The sequence below is a fragment of the Periplaneta americana genome, chromosome 2, assembly GCF_040183065.1.
Source record: "Periplaneta americana isolate PAMFEO1 chromosome 2, P.americana_PAMFEO1_priV1, whole genome shotgun sequence".
Classification (NCBI taxonomy): Eukaryota; Metazoa; Arthropoda; class Insecta; order Blattodea; family Blattidae; genus Periplaneta; species Periplaneta americana.
In genome coordinates, this window is record NC_091118.1 from 87,341,277 (window position 1) to 87,354,148 (window position 12,872).

The window sequence follows — 12,872 nt, forward strand, 5'->3', positions numbered from 1 at the left end:
AAATGAAATCGACATAAACCAGTGTGAAGAGAGTTTTTTTCCTTCTCCTGTAAAATTAACATTTTTGACTTGTGCCACTTTTCCCGAGCACTACAGACTACTGTATAGTTCAAACTATTGTTTAGGAGTTGCGAATATTGTAGATAGGAAACATCACTGATATGTACATTAATTAAACTAAAGTTAATTATTTTTTTAGCCGTTCGCGTATGGTCAGAACAAATTAATGTAGCGGGCAGTAAACTTCTTTTGTCTCCACTGTTTACAGCAGATGCATCCGTAAATTGAGAACTTTGGCGCTAGTGTAGCTGGTGGATCAATAAAATGCGTATGTCGGAAATAGTTTTGATCACGTCGTCGCGTACAGAATGAAATAGCTGTGGTCTGCATTATGAAAGTCAGTGCGAGTGAATCATTAACCGATAATAAGTACTGTTCTTTCAGATGTGCAGAACATAACAAAACTGAAGGAATCCCTCTGTTTCTGTCACATACGTACATGGTTAGGCCTATATGAACGTCAAAGGTTAAGTGTACACTGGATAGGGAAAAACTGATTATACGTACAAGAAATTATACTATTTCAAGAAGTGTTACTATTGTAGATATCCCTTGATGTTGTTCTCATATACTAAACTCATCTGCCGTCGGGTTCTCTATGAAATAGTGAGTACCTACTCTTCATGCATTTGGGAACACGTTTCAATCTGTTACTAAAATCTATTGCACTTTTTTCTCATGTAGACTAAGCGAATTAAAAAAAAAAACTATAGATACATTTGCAAAAACGTAACACGACAGTTTATTGCTCATATTTATGGAATAAATGCTGAACATCAACATATTCCTATTTGAATGATTTTACTTATACAAAACCATGAGCACAAATTGATTTCATTTAAGAAATCTTATTATTGATGCGAAAATATTTATCAAGTTCATTTCCGTATATATATTATACTATGAAGTAGCAGGTGAACAATACTCTCTTCCTTTCATTTCTTTATTACATTCTTAAAATTTTGCACCAGCATTGTAGCGCTCAAGTGTAGAAAGTTATACAAAATATACATTATAACAAGCAGATTAATTCATTTTGCGAACATTAATAATTATTCATCAGTTGAATAGAAGGTATAGAGAAATTTTGTTAATTCTTTTCTGAATCTTTCCTCTTGGCTCTTCAAGGTTTTAAATACAGTAATTAAGCAGTGCATTGGAGACCGTAATACCACAGTCTAGTATATACAGTCACGAAGCTTGAGTTGTGAGGGTACTAGGAACAATAGACTGTGCAGGTACTATTTCGCATTGTCTGTAATGAAGCGATAGTAGCGATCCTAGTGGTCAGCAACTATTATGGATGCATATTTACTAAGTATTGAACTTCGTGACTGTATATACTAGACTGTGGTAATACAATATGTAACAACTGAGACTATCAGAGCATAAATGCAGGTCTGATTTGTGTCTTGTATTAAAATTACGAACATTTTGATTATTACTACATATATGTTGGGTTTAACATCAAACATCAACAGGGAAAGAATATACTCACATTGTAAGATCAATATTTCCAAATTTTGGAAACAATTTTTACATGTTTTATGCACACCTGTCATTGTCCTTAGGGTTTTCGTTTTTAAAAGAAAAATATGTTGACTTGAGATGTGCTGTCTCAGAATATTAATCCATATTTTATTACAGAATGAAAGTACGACATTTTAAAATTTAAAATGAAAGAACATTGAAAGCACATTTAATGTGCTTTCAATGTCTTACTCACTGTGGATTATAAGTTGAATCTTTAAATAATAAGGTATAATTTATAGCCAAAAGTAATGTCCATTTAGAGTCAAAAGTAATGTTTTGTGTTTCTGACATGAATACATGTTCTTGTACGTCTGCAGGAGAAATTAGAGATGTCCGCCTTATTTTAAGTGATGATGTCATGAGAGTATTTCCCTGTAGAGGATGAACTCAAAAGATTTTATGAAGATATATTTTTCTGGCCTAGTTGTAAGGAGAGATGACGCACCTGAGGAGCTGTAATGTGACACTTCAATAAGATATCACTGTTTTCACTTTCAAACGTTTAGAATTTCTCTTTTCATTTTGTAATATGGACAAAATACGTTACATACAGAATTTGTAATTAAATAGATTTTGTTCTCATTAGCTTACATACAAAATAAATACAAGCTGTAGTATTATGATTTTTACAGCAAATATTTCATGCATTTGAGAAACAATACATGTCCACAAAATTTAGGGAACCCTGGTGCTCTCAAATATAATTAGAGGTTGCTTTAAACTATTGTATATATTGCAATTCAAAATGAAAAATTGACCCTAAAAAGATAAGAGTTTTGATCCCGAGTTTTTGCTTGTTGTTTTTTTTTTTTTTGTAGTTTTCTTAAAACTTCTAGCTAAGGATATGTGTGGTTTCTCAAATAATCGATTAAATTATAGATATGTATTTGAATATATTTGTGATCAAATATTTTCGGCCTTTTCCGCCAGTCAATTTGAATGAATGACGTCATTGCTAGTTAGTGAGCCTTGCCTTGAAGGGGTGGCGATGTGGGAGAGAGAGAACGAACGTCTTCGAGAATACCTTGCGACCAAGCGGGTAGTTCAAGAACTAACACGACCAATATCGCCAATCACTTTGTCCATTGCCAGCGATTATTTTCATGGTTGAAGCTTACTTCCGATCTGGAAGAATAAAATCCAGGGAGAGTATAATTACGATGTGGATCGCTGTGTGAATGAATTTCGCCTCTCTTACTCAGAATTTCAGCAGCTACCCAGAGAAAATATTACAGGGACAGTTAAGAGGTTAGTTGGATGTGTTGTAATCAGTTTTTAATTGTCTTACTAAATTTTTTCTTCATTTCCCTTTTCAGTGATCTGTTAATGATAAAATTTCTCTATTTCTTACGGTTTTAGCCTTTCCTTTACTCATTTACCGGTCGGACAGGTAAATATTACGTACGGTACTTACCTAGGTAGGCCTATTCTTATTGTTTGAATGCGATACCGTAGTTTTGCTTGTCATAGATATATCGCCCTCTTTCGCAATTCAGTATGCCTCCCACTACTGTACGCGTACCACACCACACCACTCGTAAGACCAACTCCAAGTTACCCATCAACGAGGCGTCAAGGCCTCTGTGTGTAAAAACTCGCTCTACTTTAGTGACGAATTAATTCAAATCGACTGGCGGGAAAGACCGAAAGTATTTTTGATCACATGATATACCCGTACATTATATTGCAAGTCGAAAAACTATTTTAATAAAAATGTGGGAATTTAGCTTACCGTACCTGAATAAGATTAATAGAAACTAAAGCGAGTAGTGTGGTGAATCGATTTAATATACGTAGCCTATAGTGAGACAATTTTATTGTTGATAGTGGATATGTGTAGTACTATAACTAGGGTTATCATACATTCATAACGGAAAAAGAAAACATTTCTAATAAAAAGAGAGGACATTTCCTATCGACAAAAGTTCTAACATAATCATCTTTTTTAAAGACAAAACTAAATTATGCACATCACATGTTAACCAGCCGACAACAATTAAAAATAAAATAAACATTGACATTTAGGCTAATAACAATTAAGAAACTATGCTTTAGCTTTGTTGAAATATGAAACAGTTTTTGATAACGTTTTGTAACCCTATTTGAACTGTAGGCCCCTATTTGCCAACAAAAGCGCATAATACTTAATATTCTGTATGCAACATAGCGAGATTACATTTATGGGGAGTCTGTACACCAAATTTTGATAAAAGATTAAATTTAGGTTTTTATCGTTTTTCGGCAGTTTAATAATTATGATAATGTGATTTTATTTCTTCGAATTGTCAGCTTTTAGCCCTATCTTCAACAAAAATATTGTAGTAATTCTTACTGCAAAAAATGTCATCAATGAAATTATTTTTGTCAACCGCTCAGTAGAATTTTAAATTTTATTTAGCCGATTCTATACATAAAAGTATGTTACATATGCCCTATTTTTCCCACATGTGTATCTTTGATCACTTCTGAAAAAGTGCTTCCTAAATTGAGGAATTCAACATTGCAAGATATTGAACTTTGACACCATTTTACTGCACTTTCTTATTTTTGTGACATTGGTGCACTTTTCTCAGAAAGTATTATATCCAGAAGGCTGAAATTAATATATAACATCAATATTATAGCATAATACATAGTAAAAAGTAAATCCGTGGCGCTACAGCCCATGAAGGGCCAAGACCGACCAGCCGGATGCTGGCCTCACGTCCACATGCCGAACAGAGGTGAACGATCATCCAACCAGAATGGAGGTATCGTGTGATTAGCACGATCATCCCCCCAGCCGTTATAGCTGGTTTGCGAAACCGGATTTTCGCTGAACTATCGTAACTCCGCAAGTGCATCACGATGCTGGGTGGGCACCGTCCCATACACTGGCCGAAATTTCATGAGAAAATTTCTTCTCCCATGAGGACTCGAACCAGCGCGCATTCCGTAACGCGAATCCTAGGCAGGATACCAGACCACGACGCCACGGCGCGGGACGGCATTTTACATAGTAGGTTAAAAAAAATTAAGATTATTTTTATCTTCAGCAAAAATAAAAATGATTTGTAGTAATTCTTAATGCAAATATGTTATCTGTGAACTTTTTTTTTCAACCGTTCAGTGGAACTTGGGTTGTATACATAAAGGTATGTTACATATGCCCTATTTTTTTTCTACATTTGTATCTTTTATAACATCTGAGAAAATTACACCCAAAATTGAAGAATTAAAAAATGTAAGATATGGACGTACAGTCTCTCCTTAAAAGTATTTTTTTTTTCCTTGAGTAACAAAGAGGATATGTCCAGGGAATAGAGGACGTATGGTAACCCTAACTATAACGCCATCATTATATTTTTATTAATTCCTTGTACAATATAAGTTTATTAATTCATTGTCTATTTGCCATATTAGCTGTAACAAGATTATTGGCAAACTAATGAATTCAGTTATTTTAGCCTATATAATAATAAAGTCATATATTTAATACGTTTGGAAATATTTGATGTTAATTGGGCGTAAGTAAAATTTGTAAGGGTTTGTTCATCAACGCATTCGTAAGGTAATGGCTGTGATTGTGGTTCATTAAACGAAAAGTCCTAAGGTCGAATCCCGGCGTATTGAAAGGTAAGTCATGTATTCGAATTTAATTTAAGTAATTAGTATAATGAAGAAGGTAGAGGAGAAAGAGAAAAATAGAAGAATATATGCGAGGGAAGGAGTGTGGTGTAGAATGGAAGACAGAAAAGTGGGGTGTGGGTGTCGGTAGTCTCCTAGTAAATTCATATTTTGAAGTATTTCCATCGTGCATGACATCATATCGCATCATCGATCTCCTATTGGTCTGGAAAAACAGCGGTTGATTCTCGGATTTTCCCTTATTTTCATATAGTTTAGTGCAGTGGCAGATCAGTGGAGTGTTTATCGAGCATTCCAGAATATTATCCTTTGTTCGATAGCCTATGATGGTAGAGAGCAGAGACTGGAGTAATCATGCACAGGATAGGGACAGATGGCGGGCTTATGTGAGGGCGGAAATGAACCTCCGGGTTCCTTAAAAGCCATTTGTAAATACGTTCAAGTCGACCATTATTGAGTGCTGGCGACAGGCATGCGTGTTAAATCTTGTGACTCAGTCGAATTCCGTGATACGAGTAAGAGGTACAGGCAACATGAACAAGTAACCATAGTTGGAAAGTTACGCGTAAAAATAATTTCTACACGACGCGTAAAATAGTGTAAAATGAGTAATTCATGTCAAATGTTGAAAATGTAACAAATTTAAAACTTACAGTAATACCATGACGAATAGAAAGAAATAGTGGTCGCACTCTGTTAATTCAAACGGCCGATACAACGCGGCGCTAGTGCAGAGTTCGCTCAGTCTGTTCCGTATGTAGGTACGTAAATACATTTAACGTAAGTTGCACTGTTTACCATTATCTCCATATACGTACGTAACTGGCATTGTACTTATACTATTTGAAAGAAAAACACATTCGTATACATCTCACTGTAAAACAAATAACATTTTAATATATAAAACTTAACTTAGGGCTGCTTGTAGGCATGCAATATGTATTCACCAACAGTTACTTATCCGACACTTTGGAGAATTTACGACATGATTTGGCGGCCCTCGGAGTTCTCGTCGGATTTGTTTCGTCCGGAAGAAGAACCGACATTTCATATAGTGAAAAATTAGTTTCGGTATGATATCCATGGTATGATCCAAGCAGCATCCTGTTCCCGGTGGCTGAATTACAATTGAGGTAATACTGTCTATGCACTCGTGAAATATGTCGCCCCACATTCCATCGCTCGATTTTTCTTTTATTGTCTTTTCTGTTTGCATAAGCATATGAAACACGCTCTTCGAAGGAGAGTCAGGAAGGAGATGTCACGACGAGATTCGTAATTCTTTATTTCTGTAAGTGCGGAATACGGTAATTTGTGTCCATTATGACGGAGGGAGCTGGCGTATTGGTTACATTGAATAAATTTAGAACTATTTTTCACCACGTATCCAGCCAGGTGATATACCAAGCATTTCTCTGCGAGAGTAGATGAATTTTCTAATTCTGGAATAGCACTTTCCCAATCTTGAAATTCGGAATCATGTCGAAGGACAATTTTTTGTTTAAGATTTTTTTCCGTCGATGTTTTTATTTCTTTATTACGCTATTCTACATTTCGGGCTAGTAAACCCATTTGGTTCACGAAAGATGTCAAGGGCGCATCCGATTTTGGTTCGCAGTTCCCTCCAGATGACAAGGACTGTTTTATAGGGACCTAAATGCATTGCAACATAGTTATGTAATTGTAGGAAATCAATAGTTGAAGGATGGTCTTCGCAGCTCAATGATCGCATGATTCCGAAATGGCGTTCCAGGGGATCTTGATGTAATTTTGCAGTTAACAGATATCGGAACCCTTTGCTCCAAAGAAATTCACACAATTTCAGTGTACTTTGAAGAGACGCTTAAAGATTCCATGGTTCTGTCAGATGCGAAAATATTATTTGTAATGTTGATGGAATAGAGAAAATTGATGAGGACGGTGTGAGAATTCGAACCTTTATAAAGATCTTCAATGGGAATACTTGAATTTAAGCAATCTGCAACTTGATTTAAATCCCTTGTAAATTGTCCAGTGCTTTCGCTGCCTTCGAAACCTGAGGTACAAATTTCTCGATAAAATTTCAAGCCGTTGGCTACACTGTTGCTGAAGATCCGAAAGGCTAGTCTTCCACTCATTTTTTTAAAGGAAGAGGGTTCCATATGTGCTGAAGACAGTTTAGGACACACTTTAAGCCCTTTAGATGCTGAAGAATCTTCATTATACAGCAATTTATAAAAACTGAAGAGTATATTAATTCGTTCTTATAATAAACGACGTTTTTACAATTAAAGTTGTTTCGTATACATTTTAAGATATGAACGAAGTCAGAAAATGCCCATAATTTCCTTTCATTGTCTGCAGGATTTGAAATAAAACACTTAGACTGACCCTTCTTTCCATTTATGCCTAACGATTTCCAAGCTCTCTTATTTGTTTGGCTTCCATCACATGTAAAGCCTATAGCTCTTGCTCCTCCTTCCTCCAGTTACAAAAATTAATTGGATGAATATTTTTGCAAGAATATCCCCAGCATTTCTACGGGCATAAATCGCGACGGGTTGCACCCAGCTTTGCAGGAAGAGAATAAACATGAACACCAAAGCGTGGTTTGCCAGTTGATGTTTATGAGTGTCTGGTGTTAGATCCCCGAAATCAACGAAGCCATCTGCTTTAAGTGACGCATTATTAAACTGAATTTCTTCCCTAAGTTTCACTTCATCGAATATTAATATACCGTATTTATTATTTTCGTCTTCACCTTTGTAGCAATGTGCAATAGCATCAATGGCGTGTGGATTTACTCCATAGGGGCATTTAAGTCTCTTACATAATTTTCTTGGGTGTTTTTCAGAAGGGAGTGGTAGCAATTCATGCTGCAAACAATTTCTGTATATTTTAGATGATTTTATTTTAAGCAATAAACTTTCTAGAATGATTCACTGCTGTACCCCATTCCATTAGGATTCTTAATATTTAATTTTTTAACATGGCATCTACTACTATTTTCTGCTTTTTACTGAGACCTGCATTGTCCTTATAATGCAATTCTGTACTTCTAAGTTCGCTTTCTAAAGCGCTGATTCTAGCTTCGGCTGATGACAGACTGACCTTAGCGCGCGTTAACTTCCGATTTACATATCTCAGTTGGTTTTTCAGATATGCTATTGTTTTCTGAGGATCAGAAGCTACAATTAGTTCTTTATTAGAAGAAAAAGAAGAAGAAGAAGATTGAATAGCAACATAATTTGGTTCATTTCTTGTTTCCTGAATATCTGTCATGCTTCTCTCGGGAAGATAACTTCATATTTTCTCTTTCTTTTACGAGGAATTGTGATTCTTGAATTTTACGTATTGGTCGTTTCCGGAATTTGATACGCATTGAGAGCTACTTGAGCAGGTTCGGAAAAATATGAGGAACTGCACGTGGTTTTAATTTCCACTTCAGTCTCGGCAATTCAACTTTTTTGTTATTCACAACGAACGCGTCTACTTTAACAATAAAATCGTCTGAGAAATGAAAAGCACAAATAGAACTTGTTCGCGACAATGGCCTGTCTTTTCTTGGGATCGCCCCTGCCCATTTATAAAATTCGTCCTTGTCCTTAAGAGGGGTGAAAAAGTGTTTATTGGCTACCTTTCCGCCATATCCCGCTCTACAACCCGGAACAAAACACGAAGGCATTGCTCCAAATATAACAAGACAAGAACATAATAATCTCGTCCTTTAATAAATAAATCGTGAGAGCTACTCACTGGTCACTCGTGTACGAATAATTGCAGATTAGTTTATTGGCACTTAAAGTATTTAATGCATTTAATTACACTAAAAAAGCAAACGAAATGAACGAACACTCTACTGCTTCTTTTACGGATATTCGCTTCCAACTGAGCAATACCGATCGCAGCGCCACTAATTCCCTTGGTCACCGTCGACAATGCTGAACAGATAGGAGTGCGCACACTTCTTCTTTCTATTCGTTATGGTAATACATTAAATAAACAAAGTGTTAAATTGTTACCGGAGTTGCCAGGCTGCCAGCTGCATTACTTACCGTAATTTATTCGAGCCCTTCACATTGTCTTAATTTCTTATATCCTTTCAAGCAATAAGCTGACATCACACAGTGTTTCCGCTTTGTTTGTTTGTTTTTTTTTTTTATTTTTCATTTCATTTATTATATTCCATAGATCTTACAGGAGCAATGAAGCTTTAAGATGTGGAACAAGTCAAAATTTTACAACATTACAATTAGAAGTTTTACAAATTTTTACAATATTTTACAATTTTTACAGTTTTACAATTTTATAATTTTCTACAATTTTTTTTACAATTTTCTGCAATTTTTTTACAATATTTTGGAGAGATGTAGTGAGATGAGGTGAGGTCCGAGGATTCGCCAAAAGATTACCCGGCATTTGCCTTTTGGTTGGGGAAAACCTCGGAAAAAACCTAACCAGGTAATCAGACCAAAGATGTGAAATGAAGTGAGACCGAGGACTCGCCATAGACCATCCGACTTCAGTCCCACGTCTGGGGAAAACCCTCGAAAGAAACAATTCAATGAGACCAAAGGGGGATCCAATACAAGCCTGAACGCAGCTTCGGATCAGCAGCCCAGCGAGTCTGCCGACTGAGCTACATCGATGGCTCTACTAAAAATATACAATACATAGCCAATCAAATTAGTAAATTTACAAACGCAAACGATTATTCATCAGTTGAGCTATATGTATAATACAAAACAAGTAAGTTAATTCAATTTAAGGCATAAACAATTCAATCAGTTGTGATATACAGAAATTGATAATACATATCGTGCAAACTACTTCAAATCACAAACACAAACAATTTATCAATAGAGCTATACAGATTACTATTCAATTTAAAGCATATATAATTCATCGGCCAAAACTATACAAACATATACAATACAAAGTAAGCAGATTAATTCAATTTACAAGCATACTTTCATTAAGCTATACAAATTTGTACAATTGATATCAAGTAGATTAATTCAATTTATAATCATAAGCAATTCATCAATTGAGCTATACAGACTACTATACAATTTACAGCATATACAATTCATCAATTGAGCTATACAGACTACTATTCAATTTACAGCATATAGAATTCATCAGTAGAGCTATATCGACTACTATTCATTGTAAAAGCATATAGGCCTACAATTCATAGCCAAACTATACAAACATATACAATAAAATTTATTCAATTTACAAACTTACAGTATTTTCGTTAAGCTATACAAAATTGCACAATTCATATGAAGTAGATTAATTCAATTTATAAGCTAAAACAATTATTCATCAGTTGACCTATACAGTGTAATATTCAATTTACAGCACATACAATTCATCAGTTATGCTAAACAAAAATATACAGTGCATAGTAAATAGATTAAGTCAATATAAAAACATATTGTAGTTGAGCTATATAAAATTGTACATGTCATTTTAAATACAATAATATAATTCACAAACATAAACAATTCATCAGTTGTGTAGAAGGTATGAGTATGTAGAGATTTAGTTAATTCTTTTCTAAACCTTTTCTCATGGTTCTTCAAATCTTTAAGATAATTAGGCAGTGCATTGAAGACTGTAATACATGAACAGCGAACTCCTCTTTTATAACGGCTTAGACTAACAGAGGGTAGATGAAGATCTGATTTATGTCTTGTATTAAAATGATAAATGTCTTGATTAGTACTGAATTTATCTTGGTTCTTAATATACAGCATCATTAGGGAAATAATGTATTCACAAGATAAGGTCAAAATTTCTAAATTTTGGAAAATATTTTTACATGATGTCCTTTTATACACACCAGCTATTATTCTTATAGCTTTCTTTTGTAAAACAAACACGTGTTTAGCTTCAGACGAGTTGCCTCAGAATATTAATCCATATTTCATTACAGAGTGAAAATATACAAAGTATGACATTTTAAGTAAGTTTATATCACCAATAGTAGATAAGGATCTTAATGCATAACAGGCAGAGCTCAATTTACGAGTAATATATTCTATATGCGTTTTCCAGTTCAAGTGATTATCCAATTCTAAACCAAGAAAATTTATGCTTATAGATTCTTTGAGATGAGTTCCATTTAATCGAATACTGTAGGAAACCTGAGCACTATTGTGTGTACTAAATTTGACTGCACCGGTTTCAACAACATTAAGTGCTAGTTTATTTGCATGGAACCATTCATTCATTAGACTCAGCACTGTATTAGAAGTGTTTATAAAATGATCGTATTGTTTGCTTGAAATAATTACACTTGTATCATCTGCAAATAAAATTACATGAGATAAATTGTTTATGGTCAAGGCTAAATCATTAATATAAACTACAAACAACAATGGTCCTAAAACTGACCCCTGATCGAAGAATTCCTGTTCACAGAGGCAAATATTAAAAGAAACACAAAATGTGTTATCATGAGAACTCTGTAAGGACATTTACCTAAAGGTGACATCTTTGGCTCTTAGTACTTCACACTCCTACTCGTACATTGTTCATTTCATTATCATTGATCAAATTGTGATCTGATGGAGCGGCGTGCGGTGATGACGTTTACGGGGAAGCAATTCTATTGAAACCCTGTATGTAGGCAACAGGCACCGAAGCCCAATCGAGCAATGGCTGACATACAGTAGTCACTACTTCTCTTCATGTCATGCTACCCCACGCCACTGACCTGATGGTATAGAAATTTTAAAAAGATGGACTGACATTATCAACTTCAGCTCACAGCGTAGTTCCGAATCATTCAGTAAGAGTTCAATTCAATGATTCTGAAATTACTAAGGTCCTGTATTAAAAATTAAAGTTGAAGACGACATGTTGCACGCAGGAAGAATTTTGCACAGCAAATATGGTGAAGTTGATTTTATTCCTAAACTTGAAAATAGAAACTCCGCAACATAGGCTATACATTTTGTGGCATGATAATTAAGAACATAGCAATGTACTGTAGTATCTTCAAGCACGTAGTAGATTATTTGACATTACTTTACTTCCATGAACATAATTTATTATGCCGCGTAGAAAATCGTGTAAAATGTTAGTTAGAGACTAACCCCGCAAGTACTTCGTTAGAATCAATAGGCAAGGGTCTAGAATCAGAATTAAAGCCACACAGATTTTGAGTGCTCTCAATGTTAGGACTTAGACGTCTTGTCAGCCAGTTTGAGGTATATGGATATAGAAAAAAAGAAAAATTGAGCCAGTGTCTGGTACATTCCTGGGTAACTCAGTCGGTAGAGCGTTGACGCGCTCAGCCAAAGGTCCCGGGCTCGATAACCGGCCCCGGAACAATTTTTCCTTGAAATTATTCAATAAATAGGCTAATTGTATTAATAATGCAATACTTGTTTACTAAACACAAACAAAAATTTCAGAATCAGGTTCAGTCCTTCGTGTATGGGGAGAAAAGTGTCAGTAGAATGTTGCTCTGACAAGCAAACATTCTGATGAGGGCAGGTAAAACAGTTAAATTTTTTCTCCCACCATGTTAATAATGTCAAAAGAAGTGCTTATACAAATTTTGGCCACTCGACCGCAATGACGAGACCGTCCAGAAAGTGATTTTCTCTGGGGCGGTTTACAGAAAAAAAGCACAAATGCATGGAAGGATTTATTGA

At 35.0% G+C, this 12,872-nt stretch overlaps 1 protein-coding gene across 2 annotated transcripts in view; it reads left to right on the top strand.

Annotated features, from left to right (window-relative positions):
- Positions 1-335: 335 nt before the first annotated feature.
- LOC138694389 (long-chain fatty acid transport protein 4-like) overlaps positions 336-12,872 on the top strand; it is a 493,080-nt gene continuing 480,543 nt past the window's right edge. For both annotated transcript variants that reach the window (XM_069818078.1, XM_069818077.1), the window contains exon 1: positions 336-666. In XM_069818078.1, the coding sequence (XP_069674179.1) occupies positions 616-666 (51 nt within the window). In that variant the 5' untranslated portion in view covers positions 336-615. The remainder of the gene's footprint in view (positions 667-12,872) is intronic.